The sequence below is a fragment of the Lepidochelys olivacea genome (assembly GCF_965140295.1).
Source record: "Lepidochelys olivacea isolate rLepOli2 genome assembly, chromosome: 8".
In the NCBI taxonomy this organism is placed as follows: Eukaryota; Metazoa; Chordata; order Testudines; family Cheloniidae; genus Lepidochelys; species Lepidochelys olivacea.
The window spans coordinates 100,166,281-100,187,621 of record NC_140418.1 but is presented as its reverse complement, the minus strand read 5'-3'; the positions used below and the strand labels follow the sequence as shown (position 1 = coordinate 100,187,621).

The following is a 21,341-nucleotide window of genomic DNA, read 5'->3' as shown; positions in this document are numbered from 1 at the left end:
TTCCTTCCCCACCCACTCCCCTGCCATGCAGCCTTGGGGAAAAACTGTAGGGAAGTACCAGTCTGAGGCCCGGTCTACACAACAAAGTTTTATCAGCATAGCTATGTCAGCTGTGGGTATGAAAAGAACCACACATTCTTCCAACATAGCTAGACCAGCAAAATCTGGAGTGTAGACAGAACTATGGCAACAAAGGAGGGCTTCTGTTAGGGTTACCACCTGGCTGGTATTTGACTGGCCTGGCCGGTTTTTGGTGTTTTTTTAATAGATTTTCCAGTTGCCAGAAAAATAATTTAATCAGGCAGTTTTGTTTACATGGGTCTAAAGATCTGAATTATTATCATAATACACTGAGATATCTAATGTTTAAAGTTTCTATGTCCAGCTAAAGGTGCTGCAGTGTTCCCATTTCCACAGTTTAAGCAACAACAGATTGACACTGTTGAAAATACAGCAGCTGTCTGCCCACCAACACACATATGCACCGTGTGTGTGTGAGAGGGTTTCAGTCACGCGAGACTGAGAAGACGGGTGATGTTATCAATCTTATCTATATGTGTTCTCTCTCTAGATACTATACGTGGCTGTTGGGGTGGGGTTGTGGAGTTACCCTGTGGTTGGGGTTTCAGTGGGCTTGCCTTGTGGGGGGCGGGTGCCGAGCTTTTTGCATTTCGAAGAGGGTAACCCTAGCTTCTGTTGGTGTAGCTAATGTCATTGAGGGAGACTGGTGTTCCTCCACACGCAGAACTCATCCTTCTGTCAGTATACGCTGTGTCTACACTAGGGGGATCTGCCGTATAGCTATACAAGTGCAGCTGTGTCAGCAGATTCCGCGGAGTGTAGACAAGGCCAGAGATTCCTGGCAATAGGAGTGGAAACAGCCAAAGTAGAGAACTTTCTCCAATTTTGACTGGACTGCCCTTTGCATTTTGACTGTTTGCTCCAAACCTCTCCCTTTCTTTCCCTGAGTCTCTTCACCTCAGATTCACTGCACACCTGTCCCTTTTTTCCCCAGCCCTGTCCTCCTCACCCCTCTTCCCTTCAATCTCCTGTCTTCTCTTAACTTTTCTTTCCATTCAACTAATCCCCTCCTAACGAAACCCATCCTCAAAACTAACTAACATGGTACAAACAGGATGTTTGCTGCCCTCACATTGGTCACTCTGCTTGTGTGTTCTACCCCTTCCCCTCACCCTGTGTCTGTCTGGACTATTTCGTTTGTAAGTGCTTTGGGGAGGGACTTTCTGGTATTCTGCATTTGCAGAGTGACTGTCACAATGGGACCCCATTCTTGGTTGGTCCTTAGGCGCTATTTAATAAAAATTATTATTAATAATAATTAAAATGCTAGTTTGTGCCAAAGTTTGTAGGCCAAATTAGCCAATACACTTCAAACAGAAAGCAATTATTTTGTTTTCTTACTAGTTTGAACTTAAAAGGGAGAAAATAGACTATTTTTAAAGCTGCACTAGGCAAAACAGCTCTTGCGGGAAGTGAATAATAAATATACCACATGCTATGGTAATGTCCGTGGGGTAAGGTAGGGGGTTGCTATAAAACACAGTATTCTAACTTACTACAGATGTTGCAAATAGAATTTACAGCTTTCTCGGCATGCTTATCTCTCCTCACCAGTTTCTGAATACTGAATCACATTCAAACATGGGCCATTTAAAGGTTTTATTCATTTATTTATTTGTTTTAAAAAAAGAAGTTACAATATTTTATTCCATGCTAGTCGGTAATGTTAAATAGATGCAAGACCTGTATTTACAAATCACATGCAATTGCATTTTGGCACATGGAAATTACATGCAAATGCATTCTAAATGAGTTTGTTTATCATTCTTGAATTCTAATCCAGAGGTCTTACTTTTTAAATTCAGTTTATACTCTGACATGTATACAAATGAGTTTGACTCTGGAAAATAACTTAATAAACTCAGGGTTAGCTATGCAATTAGAGGAGGCATCTGGGAACCATAAAACCTGGAAAACAACATTTACATCTTTTGTACATCCAAAGTTCCATTTTTTTCTCCCTTAAATTCATCATTTAAAAATGTTGCAGCTATTTCTGTGGGAGGACAAATAAGAATTCATTGAACAACCAGTCACCACTCTCTCCAATGAGCAATCCATAGGGTAGGGCTGGAGCAAATGTACAAAACACAAGATTTCATTTAAAAGAAACACAAAGAAAATGAAAAATAACTGAATTAACATTGATCATGACTTTTCAACAGCACTTCTTATTATTACAACCTGGCAAACTCTCCTGTGGGCAATAAAGCTTCCCCATGCATTATTAGCCCTCTGCAGAAAGCTATGAAAAGACACAAATCTGTTTTCTCAAAGGACAGAAGAACAATTAGTTATAAGAGAAAGTAGAGCCATATTCCACTGTTGGGTTAAAGGTGAAGAAACCAGAACTCTAACACACAAGTTTAAGAGATTAACACTCCAGCAGTTAGTTCTTGAACACCACAGTATTGATTATTAGTCACCGTGTTTCTGGTTGTGGTACTTTTTTGCGGGACCATGTTAACATATATTGTAGTATTATTTTATAACATCCAAATTTCCTCAATGTGCAAACACACACACACATAAATGTCCCTGCCCTAAAAAGTGTACAGACTAAATTTTAGAGGTGACACCAAAGTGTTAATGAACACACTACCCAGACCCTAAACAAAACATACAAGAGCATAACAAAGAGTGGCGAAGGAAGGGGGCCAGGAAGGATGAGGGGCTCACCCATATGATCATGTGCTTTCTCACTATAGGCGTGTGCCCGTGGGTGGTGAGTATGGGACATTTTTGGTGAGGTTTACGGGTTTGTTTTTGTAATGTTTTATTTTTAAGGTTTCAGATACCAGGGGTCTGATCCTCGTCCCCAAAGCAGATTTAAAACTGGCCTAATTGACCAGATGAGACTTCTCCTTGAAAGACCGCTGTGCCATCTTCTCACACAGCTCCCAGCATTAGGGGTTTGTGAAGAGGTAGTAAAGACATGAGGGTAGCCTGGGGGAGCTGCTGCAGTCAAGCATAATTCAGAGCAGCCAGGAGGACCTTTTCTCACATGGTATTCTGACCATTCCCCTCCCCCGACCTTGCTCCTTTGTCAACATTGACCATCTGGACATCCTGTCTGAGCCTTTTTCCCCACTCTGCCGTCCCATGCTCCCAGACCTGGTTTACAAAGTCCCCATTCTCTCCTCAGTCAGATCCCCCCTAAAAATTCACTTGTTAATTGATGCCTTCAAGTGAGTTCAAAACAATAATAAAGTCTCTAAGTTATCCTCTCCAGTGCCCTTCTCTGACTGCTTGTTTCAGCACCAAATGTTCTGACCGCCAAAGATGAACTCACTGGTGATTTGATCTTTTCAGGAACCAAATCTGATAAAATAACAATTCTTTGCACAGTGATAGCCCCCACTCCCACCGGGAAACTTTAAAAACTTTTTGCCAATCTCTAACAATTAGTATTTATCTTCTTCCCTGCTATAGCTTAGCTGGGGATTGAGAGGAGATGGTTTTGCATAAATAAAAATTTAAATTAACTAGTTTTGAAATTTTCCTTCTATGTTGTCTATTACGGCTTGTGTTGTCCATTTAAATGGTAAACTCTCCAGGATAAGGATGGTGTCATACTATGCATTTGTACACCGCCTAGCACAATACCCTCCGGCAGTGGAATGGGACCTCTGAGTGCTATTGTAATATAAAGGTTATATAATAATCCTATCTTCTCTGGGTTTGTCTTTTGGTTCGTCAGCTATTTGTGGCAGGGACTCTCATTTTCACTGACTCTTGTTCAGACCAGATGACAGATAAGAATTATAAAAAAACCACACTTCTAAGTGACTGAGATTTTGTTCCCATGGAAATGCCCTTACTAATTAAAAAATAAACAACTGGGGACAGAACTTTCCATTCTGCTTTACAATATATATATATATAACCAAGAAGGGTTTCTACATAGATTGTTTTTCTAAGTTTTCCATGAGGTATCAACCTATTTATAAAGAAAAGGAGCGCAATATGACTCAACAAAAATAACTGTCTGAAAACATATTCAATATAAAAAGCTTTGTCACCTGGGATACTTGTTACTTCTAAGAGCTCTGATCAAAGATAAAAACCAAAACAACTTCGTGTAATCAATTATGCACTGCTAGTCCATGGTGTATGTGTAATTCATAAAAATAAAATGAAGTATGTAACATGGATTTACACACACAAATGAAATATGAACATGGGTGTAATGCTAAACATTGGACTGATATCATAAATATACAGTAATCCCTTGACTTAGACAGTCCCTGGCTATGCATTAGCTCCTTGGTACAATTACAGCACCCCTCAGTCTGTTCTAACTTTTGCCTGGGGAGTAAACTGGTACACAACTGGCCAAGGATCATGGCATGCTTACAGCTGTGCTATGGACTCCTTGGCTGCAGCTAATGAACTGGTCAAGGTTTCATTTTTTCATGTGCAGAAACTACTGGGAAGTATGTATCAATGAACTAACTAAATAAAAAACCTTTTCCACAAAGTTCACTGCACACACCACACACACACACACACAAACCCCTCATAACCTACAAATCTGACTTGTCTTAAAGGAGAGACTAAAAGAGGCACCCTAAGTTTACACATTCTCCGTGCAGAGCTGATGTTTAACCCAAATTGTTACATTTGAGGTTCCCTTGTATGTACCAAGAAAACAAATTCTGAAGATCATTATACACTAGCCATCAAATTCAGGAGAGAAGTGCGAGATTCAGATTTCTGGCATAGGTGAAACAAAAACAAATCAAGTATCAAACTTTCAGATCTTCTCTCTGTCTTTGTTCACATTTTTGGGGGACAATCAAATCAAGCACCACATACCACAATATCGTTCCTTTTATCACCTGGTTGTCTCTGAAATATGCTACTTTTATATATTTCTAACATCAGAATTAATTTCCTTATTGTTGTAGATTACATCCTTTGGCCACGGGTCCTATACATTTTGCTTACATGAGTCCCAAAGAGTTCGCAGCACCTTAATGAACAGATCAATTATTGTTCAGAAAAGAAGATACTGTCTCTTTAAAGGTTATTTGAAGGTTGATTGCTATCTTATTGCTTATCTCCAGCAAATCTATTCAGCCTTATGAATGAATTTGACCTTTTTATAGTTACTGGAAAAAAATAACAGAACAAAAGTTAATTTAGAGCTCCATAATACAACACTTTTTCCCAGAGAAATGAAAGGGCATTCAAATCGATATCTGTACAATAACAGTCTGATGAATGTTTGCACCCAATTTTCTTATTTTGCTAACTTGAGATTGGGAATTTTGAATAGTTTTCAGAGACCATATTCTTTATGTGCTGTGAAGTATGTGGTATTGTGTCCAAACAATGCTAGAGGATAATCATTACAGGAGTATCACTGGGCCTGAAAAGGTCAGTTAGTTAGAAATGTCAGCTTTCAATGCAACTGTACTGGACCTTCGTACACAAGGATCCAATTAAAGGGACATGCCAAGGTGCATGGAAACATCACGGTGACCCAGAATAATAATAAGGCATTGTGAAAAAGCTTGATGTTTTTCTTCAAAAATAATGGAGTTAGCCTTCAAAATGCCCTCTCTCTGGTCTTATTTAATCTTGATGAAACACCACTTATCCTGTAGATATACAAAAGAGTCAGGTTTCTTACGCAAGAAATAAAACGAACAACAAAAACAGACTTACCAAAGCTAAATATTTAGCAAACACACACATTAAAAAAAAATCTCATTTTGTTATTTAATCTAAAATTATCCTTCATTTCAATTGGAAACAGGATTTTACATGTTGGTAATTTGGGGTTTATATATGTACATCAATAGATACACAGGAAAGTGATTATAAGGGTAAATTCACCTCTCTCAGAACAAGGCCAAAGTGAGTGGGCTGTTGGGTGCAGGACAGAGACGATGGAAAGTGGGCAGAATGTGACACTTCTGCAGCCACCAAGCCAGCATGTAGGTATGGATATGGGTTGGGTGAGGGTTAGGGTTATGAAGCCACTGAGCCTCATAATGACAGGTTTCAGAGTAGCAGCCGTGTTAGTCTGTATTCGCAAAAAGAAAAGGAGGACTTGTGGCACCTTAGAGACTAACAAATTTATTTGAGCATAAGCTTTCGTGAGCTACAGCTCACTTCATCGGATGCATTCGATGAAGTGAGCTGTAGCTCACGAAAGCTTATGCTCAAATAAATTTGTTAGTCTCTAAGGTGCCACAAGTCCTCCTTTTTTTTTTTTGAGCCTCATAAGTATGTAGGGCTAGAATGTGGGTATGCAGCAATGTCACTCTTCTTTGCTACACCTTTGTCATTTGTAAATGAGAAATTCTTATTTTTGAACATACATTTCATCCTTAATCCTCATTGTATAAAAGGCCATGTTGCCTGATAGGCTCTTGGAGAGCCGGAACCCTACTGCTGGAAAGGGGCAGGGAGAAAGCCAATGTTTTCTTATCACTTTTTGCTACCACATAATGTCTCTAAAACTCCATCAAGATTAGAACAAACTCCTTCTTAATTCTTTAACGCTCAGATGCAATTGATAATTTTGTAACTGGCTGCTGGCTGAGGCTCCAGTTTCTTTATTTGATGTGTAAGACATATCAATTTATTTAGAGTAATATCAAACCAAACCTTTGGAGTCTGTTCTCCCGTGTATGTGGTGGGACTTTTGCCCTTAACATTTTCAGGATCCTTTTTAAACCTTTGTGGGCACAAAGGTGATTAAACCCACAACATCTTAGTCATGTAACATGAGAAATAGCTTAGCTCCCAGGCCTCACTGACTGTTCCTTTTAGATTAATCAGTTATTGTTAGAAAGACTGAAAGGGTTCCCCCCCGCCACAAAACAAAACAGCATATGAAGCTTTCACCAACACAAACGAACCGTAATTATGTTAGGCTGTTTGAAAACTCAGCCAGTATCCCTTGACATGTACTTTGATCAAAATCAATGTAGGATTAATTAGCATGGACTATCAAGAATAGTTAGTGCATGAGTTTTAACAGTGAACAACGTTCTGTCACATTTTATTACCCTGTATCGTTTTTACTAATAGGTGTATTATAGCTTCATGACTTCAAGTTCATATTATTTTCATGGTTCAATTAGTAAGAAGTTGATTGTCAGAATATTCAGGACGGTAATGGAAATGTCTTGCAGGGGGGCATTCAGTAGTTGAGCTTATTCTTAAGTAACTTTCAAAATCATATTTTAAAGCTTTTCTTCTCTTCACCTAATTTTACTAGGGAGTCTCATAAGCAATGGTGTGTGGAAATGCAACACTTAATCAGCTAAAAAGTACAGTAAATCCCACATATCACTTTGTTCATGGAAGGAAAGTAGAAATATATTTTTCTCACCAGAGGAAATTAATTAGGCAACAGTCCTATATCTATGATTTAAAGTGGTAAAATATGTATGAAAGAAACCAGAGCCCCCTTACAAGAATTCAGCGTATACAAATTAATGAAATTGAGACATTTTTAAAGCACAGCCCAGGAGATATTACAGGGGAAAGAATATTTTAAATGATAGGGTTTAGCTCCATAAAGTTCAGTCTGATAAATATTTTTTAAAATCAAGCCTTCTTTCTTTCATACAAGTGCAATCCTTTATTAGTAAGGACATGCTCAGAAATCTCTACAGTTTCAGGATCAAATCCTGTAGCCCTTAACTTAGAATTTATACTTTTTTTTTACTCTAGTATAGGGTGCAAACTCTCAAAGTGCTCTGAGAAAAATCTAAGTAAATCATGGCTAATGAACTAAGGATTTAGCTCTTATTTTATTTTTCTCTTAAAATGGAAATGAAAGAGACTTAAAACATTCTATATTCGATGTTGCAGATAAGCTGGGCACTATGGAACATTCAATTACCCCATGTTTTCTAAATGTATTCAATTTACTGCTGCCAAATGGAATGAGTTTTATACACATCTGGGAAACATACACCTCCAGTGCTGACGAGTATCTCCTGACAGTGCACTGATTCCAAGAAAAGTTTATTTTACATTTGCAATAGAGAGGGTGGTAGGAAAGGATCAAGCCCCGAAGAAGGCTGAATCAAAGAGAATTTCAAAGGAGTATTTGTGATGGAGGTTCTTGGACAATCTAACATCTTAGCCAATTTTAAAGCCAGTGGGTTCAATCACACATCCGTTTACACTGTCAATAATTTTAAAAAAATGCAGTGGGAGTTGAACTCACCTTCCTGAATGATACTGTAGCATAGTGAGTATTCACAAAAACACAAACAGCCAGCTAGAAATGAAGGGCAGATCCTCAGCTGGTATAAACCAGCTTATCTTCATTGTGAAGCTAAGTCAATTTATGCCAGAGGAAGCACTAGCCCTAAAGTTTGAGCCTACTAAAAATTGCTGCTCAGGGAGTGCTTCAGATGAAATTCAGAGGTAAGGCTAAGTAAATGTAAAGGAAATAAATATACGTTAGTGAAACTTCACCTCCTTAAGCCCCTCCTCTCACCAAAGTTTATGTTACTTCAACTTGGACTCGCTCTAGACACACACCCATTTATGAATGCTTAACTTCTTTCCCCTCCCCACTTTACACATCATGTCTGAATTTGACTCACTGAATCACATGGAGTTTTACAGAGTCTAAGATGGTGTGACTCACATGCCAAGGGGCAGAAGAAGGGAGTGCAGCAACAACATTTACTAATTCAACTTACTCTTTATTCTAGCTACTCAACCTATAAGGAAGTGCAACTTAAATTCCCTTAAATACTGATAAGTGAGTTTCAGTCACATCAAGGAGATCCAGCATCCAATGAAGCCTACATCACCTGTAGAACAGCTTCCGCTTTTCAACCATCCCATGGAACATTTCCTGAGCCATTTCCATAGGAACTTTGAAATGGGATCCGCTGGCATATACATACACGTCTCATACAATATTTAATTTCTGTACATGTACAGTACCAATTTTTCAATCCCAACATTTCCTCCATCACTATTTTTCCAGAATATACTCAATCCATGTCAGGGACAAATGAGTATTTGCTCTGACTTACAAAGCTACTTTTAAGTCAAAACTAAGGTTTTCATCACTACTAGAGCCTGAAAAAAACACTTGGTCAGTCGGCAGAACAGTTTCTCTGTCATAGCCAGGAAAGTCACAGGAGGTGGTTGGTCTGTCAAGGGCTCAGCTATATTGTTTCACCACACCTGCTCCTCCTAGTATACAGCAGCACTATACACTTTGCTTATTGTGTGGAGGCCACCTGGAGCAATGTGAGTGCAAGACAGACGATGGCTGGGCAGCACCACAATGTGGGTTCAAAATAACAGCAGATTGAGGTGATACTAAATAATAAAAGATGGGCAACACTTAAGACAACACTTAAGTTCTGTTGAATCATTTTACAACCGTGGCCTTTTTGAATGGCACATCTGTCATGACATAATATTAAGGTTCCTGTGATAGCTCTTGAATTATTATCTGAATTTTTAGTCACTGAGGCCTTGAGAACCCCATTTGTAACTCACATGCCAAGAGGCAGAAGAAAGGAGTGTAGTAACAACATTTACTAATTTAACTTTCTCTTTCTTCTAGTTACCCAACATGAAGGAAGTGCAGCTTAAATTCCCTTAAATACTGATAAGTGAGTATTAATGACATGATGTTATCTTGCAACCATGCCCATTAAAAGCCTTCTCTACTCTAGGAAAACTATCCGTTGTTGACATTTGTTGCCACCAGTGGGTGCAGTTGATCCAATTCTGAATATGGTTTGATTGGAAGTGCAGACCAGAATGAAAGGGTTCAGTATCATTTCCAAATATGCTCACTGCCAGGAGGTACCATTCCCCAAGTGGGAATGCACAGCGGGTCTTGAAGAAAAAATACAGTTACAGCCTGCACGGTTCTTCAACACCTCAGTGACTAAAAACACAGATAACAGGTGTATGTGTGTGTGTGTATGTATGTGAGAGAGAGAAAGAGAACGTTACCTCATGTTGTATGCAGTGTTGTTGTAACTATGTTGGTCCCAGGATATTAGAAGGATACGGCAGATGAGGTAATATCTTTTACTGGACCAATTTCTGTTGGTGAGAGACACAAACTTTCCAGAGAGCTTGTCTTCAGATCTGAGAAATGTACTCAGGATGTCACAGCTTAATACAAGGTGGAACAGATTAAAAAGCGATCACTCTATATCTGATCTCTCAGACCTCATCCTCAAAGGAAACCTGCACAACACTTCTAAAAGACAAGCCATAATTCATAACTTTGCTAGATACTAAAAATCATGGACTGAATACAGATACTGGATTTATGACTTATTACAACAATCTATAACTCAATTAAGCCCCCCCCCCAGCTTTTTCTCTCCCTTTCCCCTCTCTGGCTGGAGCGGTGTTAATGGGCTACTTCACCTTGAATGATTTCTTGAAATATATGTTAACTACTGATGCTAAACAATCTGTTCCACCTTGTATTTAGCTATGACATTCTGAGCACATTTCCCAGACTTGAAGAACAGCTCTCTGTACCTCAAAAGCTTCTCTCTCACCAACAGAAATTGGTTCAGTAAAAGATATTACCTCACCTACTATGTCTCTCTAATGTTATCTCATGACAGGTGTGCCGTTTACAAAGGCCACCATGGTTTCTGAAATGGTACTGAATTCACTATGTCCTGCCGTATACTTGCAGTTAGACCATGCCAGACTCATTGCTGCCAGCCATTGTCAAGCTATAGGGGATTTTCCTATTGTAGACAAGACTAGTTGAATGACATCCACTGTACAGGAGGCTGCCTGCCTTTACACAGGATGGAAAACTTAAAGAATTTCCAGAGAAATGGCAGTTGAAAACAAACTGTTCGGCCCCTAATTCAGAGCATCCAAAGTACTCAGTCATAAGCTGTATCATGTGTCACAGAGTCCCTGGGCGATGCTCTGGAACTGCTCCCCATGAAGCCAGTCAGGACTCTGGGGCAGTCGCCTTCCTGTGAGCAGCCTGTCTTCAGGACACAAAGCTCACACAGCTTCCACCTTCCTGGGTCTGACCTCGGAGCATTCAGCATCCTCTGCCCCTCCGTGCGCTTCCCACAGAGAGTCCGCTCAGGCGGGACTCCTGGGGAAGCCAGAAGGTCCTGCCCCCCAACTTCGCCTCAGCCAGCCAATAAAACAGAGGTTTATTAGACGACAGGAACATGGTCTAACACAGAGCTTGTAGGTGCAGAGAACAGGACCCCTCAGCGGGGTCCATTTTGGGGGGCAGTGAGCCAGACAACCACATCTGCCCTTCACTCCATGTCTCCAGCCAGCCCCAAACTGAAACTCCCTCCAGCCCCTCCTCCTCTGGGCTTTGTCCCTTTCCGGGCCAGTAGGGTACCTGATTCCTTTGTTCTCCGACCCTTTAGCTCTCACCTTGCATGGGGGAAGGGCCCAGGCCATCAGTTGCCAGGAAACAGGGTGTCAGCCATTCTCTGTGTCCAGACCCCTGCACACACCTGTCCTCTAGGGCTCTGCAATGATCATACACCCTTATCCCACCACCTAGATACTTAAGAACTTCACAGGGGAAACTGAGGCACTCCCACACTATTCAGGGGAATCATTAAAAACAGTCCCACTTCGTCACATCATGTCTCTGTAAAAAGAGTCCATTGCTAACAAATCATAAAGACAGTCCTCCAAAATGAAAATATAAAAAAGTAACCATATCTAAAGATAAATAATTTCCAAGGCTAAAATTTTGAAATCTGTGTGACCCGAAGTTAGACTCCTAAATCCATATTTAGGTTGGGATTTTTCAAAGGACCCTAAAAAGAGCTGAATGCCTAACTCCCTTAAACTCTTTAGAAAATCCAAATTTTAGGCTCCAGAATAAGTTTGGCCTGAGGATGCTCAGCCATTTTGAAAATGAGGCCAAACTTATCTAGCAGCCAAACTCTAAGCTACATGAATCTTGGCCCAATATTTTTAAATACTTTATAAAATCAATTATTATGATCTCCGGCTATCAACACACAAAAATACAAAAAATGCACATCTTGAAAAATGTCTGGCAAGGAAGTCTTTTTTTTGGAACACAGCATGTCCACCTACATAATCAGTGGAAACTGTCTTAGTATGTACCTATGCTGATCCTTCTAACTAATTGCTATGTTGCTGTGCAAAACTGAAAGGTCTGCAGTGCTAGATACTTATTGTAATCACAACTATGTACAAACTCAACTTAATCAACTCTTTTATTGCTCCAGTGAACATTACATCAGTCATCACAGTAAAGAAGGGATCATAAATACAATTTAAACAAATGTCACACATTTAAATGATTTCCCCCCCGCCAATCCTCCTTTTCTTCTATAAAAAAAGCTCCGGACTTTAGTAACTTTATCCACGATCTGAGTGTTTATTCTGATCACGACCTTCAGGGATTTTTTTTTCTTTTTTTTTTCTTTAGAAACAGGGGACATTGAAGATACAAAATATGGAAAAATGTGTCATATTTGCCCTTGAATTTGTAGTCAGAGTGGTGACAATTGCTCTTTCTCACTGTATTGTTGCATTTATCAGCAAGTGCCCCAAGCATATATTAACATAATTGCAAACTGTATGAAAAATGAACATGCAAAAATGCGATGCAATTGCCAGTAGCCGCAAACATCTGTACCAACAAAGTGTTTCTTCTTCTCCTTTTTTTAATGATTACTATTTGAACAAGGTTAGTGAAGGAGAAGTCATGTCACAGATATCTCCATTTACAATGTTGGAACCATTATTGATGCAAAATTGTTATCCAAGCAAAATGTGTCGCATTCTGCCCTCTTTCCCATAACACCTGCTCACTTTGTTAACATATTCCCAGTTAAAGCTAGACAAAAAGATAAAGATGCATTTAGAGCTGAGGGACAGAAAAATACTGGTTACCAAAGCTAGTACCAACTCTGTGTGGTGCTTCTCTGTTGCTGGTGGACAGTAGACCTCTAGGAGAGCTAATGAAAAGAAATTGAGCCAGTCTTACTGAAGAAACCAAACAAGAGCTTAGATCAAAGAGAAATCTCATTCATCTGGCCTGCATTTCAATCCCAACCGCAAAAACACTATGCCAAAAATATTAAAATACTTTCATGACTAGTGACCAGAAATTCAACCTACAACACATTTGGGGGATTCTCCTTTACAGACAAAAACCAAAAGTCATTATTGAGAAGACTGTTTTGAAAGTGTTTTATTTTTACCTAGATATTTCCTAACTCATGTACTTTAAGGTTCTCCAGAATTAACCTGTATATTTTCCCACCAACGGTGCACGCTGAAAGCCACTGACTCTTTACACCTGTAAATGTATTTAGCACTGAAAAGAGTAAAACTTACATTTCTGTGATACATGAACATCCATTGTGAATTCTAGGGCATCTACCCTGCAGACATATCACTAACTGTAACCCCATGAGGCTTAAAGAAATATCAGCACTCAAATTCATAGAGTAAAGGTCTGAAGAGGCAGCTCTGTGAATGGATAACTACCCGGGGCTTTGCCAAGCACAATATAGCTGTCACTTGTTATTATGTGAAAGATTTTCCGGGGAACAGTGTTTTTCATTTTGCATGCCAGAGACAGGGGGGAAAAAGACATTTAGACAACCGTCTCTTTAAGAAAAGATAAAAGCCAAGCCTTGTAAGCTTACTCACCAGGGTTGGTTATAGTCAGGAGGTCAAGTTGCCGTTGTTGCTGAAAAGCAAATTAGAAAAGGAATTGTTAAAGGGGGACTAATTTCAGTGGGTCATCTTAGACATGCAAAGGAAGTGTTCTGACATTTACACTGGAATAAATTACAAGTTACACGGCTCAGAGCAACTATTTTGGACGGAAGCCATATGTACCTTCCGACTAAGGAAAGAAATCTAGTCAGTCCCTTCAGGGGGGGTTTATTTACATTTCTGAATTGGGCTTTTGGATAAAAGTGCAAATGTGTGTGTCCATGCATACTTTTAACTAGCTGCTTCAAATCTAAGGGATCGTTGACTTCACAGAGAAGGAGCAAGGCACCAAGATGTGCTACTCTACGATTCTCTTCTTGACTAAGTCACTGCCTCACAGTTTGGACTCCGTTAAACAAATAGTTATATTCCCCTGGGAGGAGATTTTTCAAAGACACCTAAAGGGATATGAATGACCAATTTACATTCATTTTAATGGGATTTCGGCACTCATATCACCTTATCTGGTTTTGAATATTTGAGTCTCAGTTTCTATATTTGTAAAGTGGGCATGATTGAGCTTTAATGGTTTGAACACTGCTCTGGGAGCCTTGGATGAATGGTGAAATGAAAGTGTAAAATAAAATTGTTAGTAGTATAATAAACTAGTAACTGATGAAAGGAAATACTTTTTCACATAATGCACTATTAGCCCGTGGAATTCATTGCCTCAGTATTTCACTGAGTCCAAAAGCTTACTAGACATTTATATGGATAACAAGACTACCCTGAGTTAACAGTAAATATTAGAAAAAGAAACAAGGGTTTTGGAAGAGATATAAACTCTCATGATTTGAGGCATAAGCCAGCCTCTAACTAGTGAGGTTTAGGAAGAATCTATCCCTGGAGGCATATAAACCCATCACTGCTTACGGCACAGTTTCTCTGCCTGCCTCTGAAACAGGTGGTAGCAGCAGTGACAGGATACTAGCCTGGACAGACCACCAGTGTGATCCATTATGGAAATTCCTATGTTCCTATGATATTATCCTTTTCAGCTTCTGCACAGCCTAAATTTCTACTGCATCGGGCTTTCCACCTCCATGGTGGCTAGGCAAGTTTACACTTTCCTTCTCACAAGTGGATTTTATTATTGTCTATTTTTTCCTTGCACTTTCTAACAGTTGTCATTCCTCTAAAACTCTCTATGGCCAACATTTGTGTGTCTAGCTGGCTTCACAGTATACACTGTCTAGTTTAATTTCTCTCTCCTAATCTGCTCAATAATGTCTGTGTTACTTTCATTTATTGTCAGGCCTATTGATCCTTTTCTAATCTAATTCACATCATTACACTCTCTCTATTCTTCTGGTGACAGCTGAAAGTCCTTGAGGAGGAAACTATGTGTCAGTGATCCCTACAGTGGATATTCTTCTCCAGAAAGTCTTACTGATTAAAGACCTTCCCCTTCAGAGTGCCCAAAATTGCAGGCAAAACACTACTGACTGAAGTCAATGAGCACAATTCATCATTGCTGTTCGCCTGTGCAACTTTACTGAACTTCCTTGAGCCGTATGCCCATTTATATCAGTGGACAACTGGATGCATTGGATGCTTTGTCTGCACAAGACTCTGGATTCGAGTCCACAGGTGGCATGGGTGTCAGGAAGTAGCATCAGAGCTGTAATCTTCTGTAGCATTCTCTTTATGTTGTGTGTTTATGGCCTACTTATGCGGTTTAACTCTTTTGAATAGTGTAAAAGCTTTTGATGGGTACAGTTTCACTTGTATTCCTAGTACTGACAACTCTGAATATACATTCCCATGTATGGCACAAGGAATATGACTTATTTTGGTCACTTCATTATAAACACCAAGGTTCAGATTGTGCTTCGTCCTTAAAGTGATGTGCCAGGATAGTGGTGGGAGTCGGGAAGGAACCTTTCCCTGACTTATGTGACCTCCCTAAGTCCCAGGCATAGTTGTACACTGCTCTCCAGGGACTACAGTGTCTGCATTCCCCATATCTTTTGTGGGCATAAAGGAAGCATCATAGTAAAGCTACTATATCTGAAGGTGTGTAGCAATGGGTTCACTCCTCCCATGGAAGGCTGTGTCTAAATGGCACAACCGGTTCCTAAGTGTATATGAAGAAAATACTCTGATTGTGAGTTATATTAGATATACATTATGGGCCTAAAGCTGTATTTCTATGAAGCTACGATTTGCCAATAGCAAATTGTTTTAGCAGCCAAATGGCCAACAGCATAGCTTATTCTTGTTTAATGTAATTTGAACTCAAAATGTACAATAAATAGCCAAGTTAGAAAAGGAATGGTCAGCCATATACAAAAATGACTGGAAAAGGGCAAATGTAGTGCCCATCTATAAAGAGGGAAATAAGGACAACCCAGGGAATTAAAGACCAGTCAGCTTAACTTCTGTACCCGGACAGATAATGGAGCAAATAATTAAGCAATCAATTTGCAAACATCTAGAAGATAATAAGGTGATAAGTAACAGTCAACATGGATTTGTCATAAACAAATCGTGTCAGACTAACCTGATAGCTTTCTTTGACAGGGTAACAAGCCTTGTGGATGGGGGGAAGTGGTAGATGTGGTATATCTTGATTTTAGTAAAGCTTTCGATACTGTCCTGTATGAACTTCTCATAAATAAACTAGGGAAATGCAACCTAGATGGAGCTACTACAAGGTGAGTGCAAAACTGGTTGGAAAATCATTCCCAGAGAGTAGTTATCAGTGGTTCACAGTCATGCTGGAAGGGCATAATGAATGGGGTCCCACAGGGATCGGTTCTGGGTCCGGTTCTGTTCAATATCTTCATCAATGATTTAGATAATGGCATAGAGAGTGCACTTATAAAGTTTTGTGGATGATACCAAGCTGGGAGGGGTTGCACGTGCACTGGAGGAGAGGATTAATATTCAAAATGATCTGGACAAATTGGAGAAATGATCTGAAGTAAATAGGATGAAATTTGATAAGGACAAATGGAAAGTAATCCACTTAGGAAGGAACAATCAGTTGCACACATACAAAATGGGAAATGACTGCCTAGGAAGGAGTACTATGGAAAGGGATCTGGGGGTCATAGTGGACCACAAGCTAAACATGAGTCAACAGTGTAACACTGTTGCAAAAAAAGCGAACATCTTTCTGGGATGTATTAGCAGGAGTGTTGTAAGCAAGACACAAGAAGTAATTCTTCCGCTCTACTCCGCTCTGATTAGGCCTCAACTGGAGTATTGTTTCCAGTTCTGGGTGTCACATTTCAGGAAGGATGTAGACAAATTGGAGGGAGTCCAGAGAAGAGCAACAAACATTATTAAAGGTGTAGAAAACATGACCTATGAGGGAAGATTGAAAAAATTGGGTTTGTTTAGTCTGAAAAGAGAAGACTGAGTGGGGACATGATAACAGTTTTCAAGTATGTAAAAGGTTGTTACAAGGAGGAGGAAGAAAAATTTGTTTTTCTTAACCTCTGAGGATAGGACAAGAAGCAATGGGCTTAAATTGCAGCAAGGGCGTTTTAGGTTGGACATTAGGAAAAACTTCCTAACTGCCAGGGTGGTTAAGCACTGGAATAAATTGCCTAGGGAGGTTGTGGAATCTTCATCATTGGAGATTTTTAAGAGCAGGTTGGACAAACACCTCTCAGGAATGGTCTAGATAATTAGTCCTGCCACGAGTGCAGGGGACTGGACTCTCAAGGTCCCTTCCAGTTCTATGATTCTGTGACCATCTGTAAAAACAGCCATATTGGAAAAAAGTTGGCAATAGAAGAAGGTCAGGTTATACAAAGTATAATGAAGGCAAACTGCAGAGCACGTAAGTGTTTGTATAGCATCTAGTACAATTTGGGCCTTGCTTCTTATTTGAGCCCCTTGGCAACACAGGCAAATAATAAAATACACAAAAGAATAACAATTTGTTATTGCAAGAAAACAGTATCTTATGAGGTAGGTTCAATAAAGTGGAAAATATTCACAGGCCAGATCCTCATTTGTTATCCTCCATCTGAACATTGGCTGAGGACTGGTCCAGAATGCAACAAAATTAAGCCCTGATCTTGCAAACATTTGTGCATGTGTTTACTTTTAAGCATGAGTAGTCCCACTGACTTCCAGTGAACCAGTGGGATAATGCACTGACATTTCACTTCTAGCAACTAACTGCTCCAAAAGATTTGAGATTCAGCAGCCAGGCTCTTGGCTAAGGACTACATGCCGCAGCACTACATAGGCTGCCTGTGCTGGTATAAGATGACAGGTTTCAGAGTAACAGCCGTGTTAGTCTGTATTCGCAAAAAGAAAAGGAGTACTTGTGGCACCTTAGAGACTAACCAATTTATTTGAGCATAAGCTGAATGCATCCGATGAAGTGAGCTGTAGCTCACGAAAGCTTATGCTCAAATAAATTGGTTAGTCTCTAAGGTGCCACAAGTCCTCCTTTTCTTTGTGCTGGTATAGGGACTCTGAATGGGCTCCCTCTGCCCTCTCCTCTCAGGGCCTCTAGCTGGGATACCTAGAATTTGCTCTAAAGTGTAAGTTTTCATATATATCTAGTCTTCATATATATCTCCAAGGAAAGGAGACAAAATGTGTTCCTAAACTGTGCTTGTAGAACATACAGAAAATCATCCCCTGCAGCTGTAAGCGTGGCCCCAAACTTTTGCTGCATTTCCAGATTTCAGAGGCCAGGCCCTCTGCAACTCCACCCTCCCATGGTCCAGCTTGATGTTATCAAACTAGTAACCCAAAAGAAAAAGTTAATATTTTTAATGTTTAATATTTTAAATTCATTATTTAATATATAAGTAATTCTAAAAGCAACTGAATTAACAAGGGATTTTCCAAATTTCTCAAACAATAATTCAATAATCACAACAGAATCATCGCAGCTGTGGGGCCAGACTCACTCCCCTCTAGCGCTGGGATGTGCAAATGCACCACCCAGGGCCCAGGTACTGGAGGAATTCCCTTCCCCACACACCTGCTGCCAGTAGTTCCACTCATGGAGGGCATCTGTTAGAGTCTCTATCAGCCTGATAAGAGTTCCTCAGAGGTGGTACTGAGTCAGCACATCCTTCACTGCTCTAATCTTGCCCATCCTGAAAGAACACAAACCGCTATTTTGACCATGCTGGTTCCCCACAGGCCCCAGGGCCAAGGGGAGATTGTGGCCAATTTGAACCACAGCAGCTTCCCATATTGTGGATTTTTCTACCTTTGGTGCTGTTCAGAGGCACAGACCCTGCAGGGCATCTGGCCCTGAATTCTATCAATTAATCACATTAACTTGCATAACATTAACATAAATCATTAATAAATGCAATAAACATTGATAAAGAGTAATACATCATATTTAAACACATGGAAGGCAAATCGTTAATAAATTAAGCATTAATTCATTTAATGAACGTTAATCTATGAGGCATCAAGAATAAATTCTACTTCAGAGAATGAGTTGAAAAGACCTGGTTTGTGAGCCAGTCTAATCCCTTGAAAAGTACAGAATGGTCCCTGCTTCACAGACATTTATGACTATATCTAGCCATTTGGATATATCCAGCTATAGAGCTTCCATTACTAAACTTGGAAGACCATTACTAAGCTTAGAAGACCATTACACTTCTTGGTAATGTAGAGTCTATATCTTCCACCAGGTGGTTTCCTAACATTTCTTCTAGTAGCTCACTTTCTGAGAAATTTCTTTTCTTCCTTCACACTGATGCCCTTTTACATGTTTGCGGTTTCATTTAATTTGCTCCCAAATTAAATTGGGAAATTTCAAAGAAATAATTTTTGTGTAAATTCACAAATTACTTTAAATTTAGATTATCTGCAAGTTGTTCGCAAATTGTCCAACCTCCTATACAAAGATGTGAAATGTACTGTGCAAGCTTTGACTCTCTTATCTTCAAATTAGAAAAAAGAAGCCAGATGCAAAGATGTCCCATGGGACAAACTGTATTGCTTCTTTAGCAATTGAGAATTTTCTTTATATATAGAAATGAACCTAACTGTACCCAATTCCAAATGGATCTAGATTTCATTGGCCAGAACCTTAGTGGCTCCAAGCTTACACTTAGCACAGCTGAAGAGAGTGAATAAGAAAGGTAATTCAAAGCCACCTTTTCACTCCTGCCATCCTGGGCCAGCCATGAGCCAAAAGGCCCCCATGACTCTTCCCCCTTCTAGCTCAGAACACCATCTTCCTGTCCCTGACATCCAACGTGACCACTAAGCAGGAGATGCTGGTGACATAGAGGCAAATACACTAGCTCTGCACCATCTGAGATTCCCTAGCTTTGTTTGTGATGCTTACTGGCCTGCAGGAGACATCTCTGGGTGGAGCAGGGGTCTAGAATGAAGCCACTCCTCTGATCGCCATCTAATGCTCAGAGTCCAGGGCTAAGGGCAGCACAAGCTTTAAAAACAGTACAGTAGGTGGCACTGCTGAGTTTGAGTTCCCTAATGACCCCTGTTGCCTGCCTGAGCATTCTGAAGACACAATGCCTCCCTCCAGCAAGGCTCAGGCACAACAACCACTCGCTCCCATCCCCATACTCCACTGGCTCTCAAAGCAACAATTAAGGGAGTTTCATCTACCAAACTATATTTCACCTTGCTCAGGCTCTCCTACTGACCTCTTCCATCTGATTTTTATTTGACCTGAATGGGAGTCTCTCTTGATTATCTTCAATTTACTATACATTTGAGAAAGTGCAAACTGAAATCAAGTGCATTCTTTCATTATTTCAGAGGCTTTGCAGAACCATGCGGCTATTTTTGTACCATCCTTGAACTTTTTGCAAAGAAAGGGCTTGATTTGACCAACAGAGTGCGTGCTCAACTTGGCACATGTGAATCGTCCCATTTAAACTGCCAGCATGTCTATTCACCTGCATGAAGTTGAGCATGTGCTTAAGTGTTTGCAGGATTGGGGCCTAAAATTTCAATATTCTTTTCTTAGTCTAATGAGTGGCCAAGTTAGTGCGTTTGTAAATTGTTGCAGGGAAGTATCTCATAAAGCCAAAAGTTTTAACCAGTCAAAAAGACCAAAATTCAGGATAGACAGTCCAAGCAGAACAAGAGGTACTGTTCAGATGGCACACAAGATACTCATAGAAACCATCACAAACCTCATCATCTTCTGCTCAGTGTGCAACATGCACTTCTTCAAGCTGCCTTCTCTAACATCTACACATAAAACAAAACCCTACATAACTAAAACACTCCACTACACACCTAATTCTTGCACAGGGGAGAGGATAAGCAAGAGCGAGCAAAACACACATGGCAAATGATAATCGTGTCGCTAAATGCAGGGCACTCAGCTATTAAGGGTGGTATAAGAACCTACAAAGAACAGAATGGACAGACTGAGTTATATTTAATACAAGTCTCAGAGCAGCATCTCTGTTACATTTGTATACCGTACTTTGTAAAGCCAACTTTTAGATGCTACAAAACTGTTACATGTACCGAGAAGGTGGAAAGATAAAGATATTAGGTATGTTATATATTTAATTGATATGACACTGAAGGAAGACCAGTATCGATGG

At 39.9% G+C, this 21,341-nt stretch overlaps 1 protein-coding gene across 3 annotated transcripts in view; it reads right to left on the bottom strand.

The window, feature by feature from the left end:
• Positions 1 to 21,341, bottom strand: part of BEND5 (BEN domain containing 5) — a 1,397,007-nt gene that overhangs the window by 618,726 nt on the left and 756,940 nt on the right. For all 3 annotated transcript variants that reach the window (XM_084637918.1, XM_084637919.1, XM_084637917.1), the window contains exon 6: positions 13,741 to 13,780. In XM_084637918.1, coding sequence (XP_084494044.1) covers positions 13,741 to 13,780 — 40 coding nt within the window. The remainder of the gene's footprint in view (positions 1 to 13,740; positions 13,781 to 21,341) is intronic.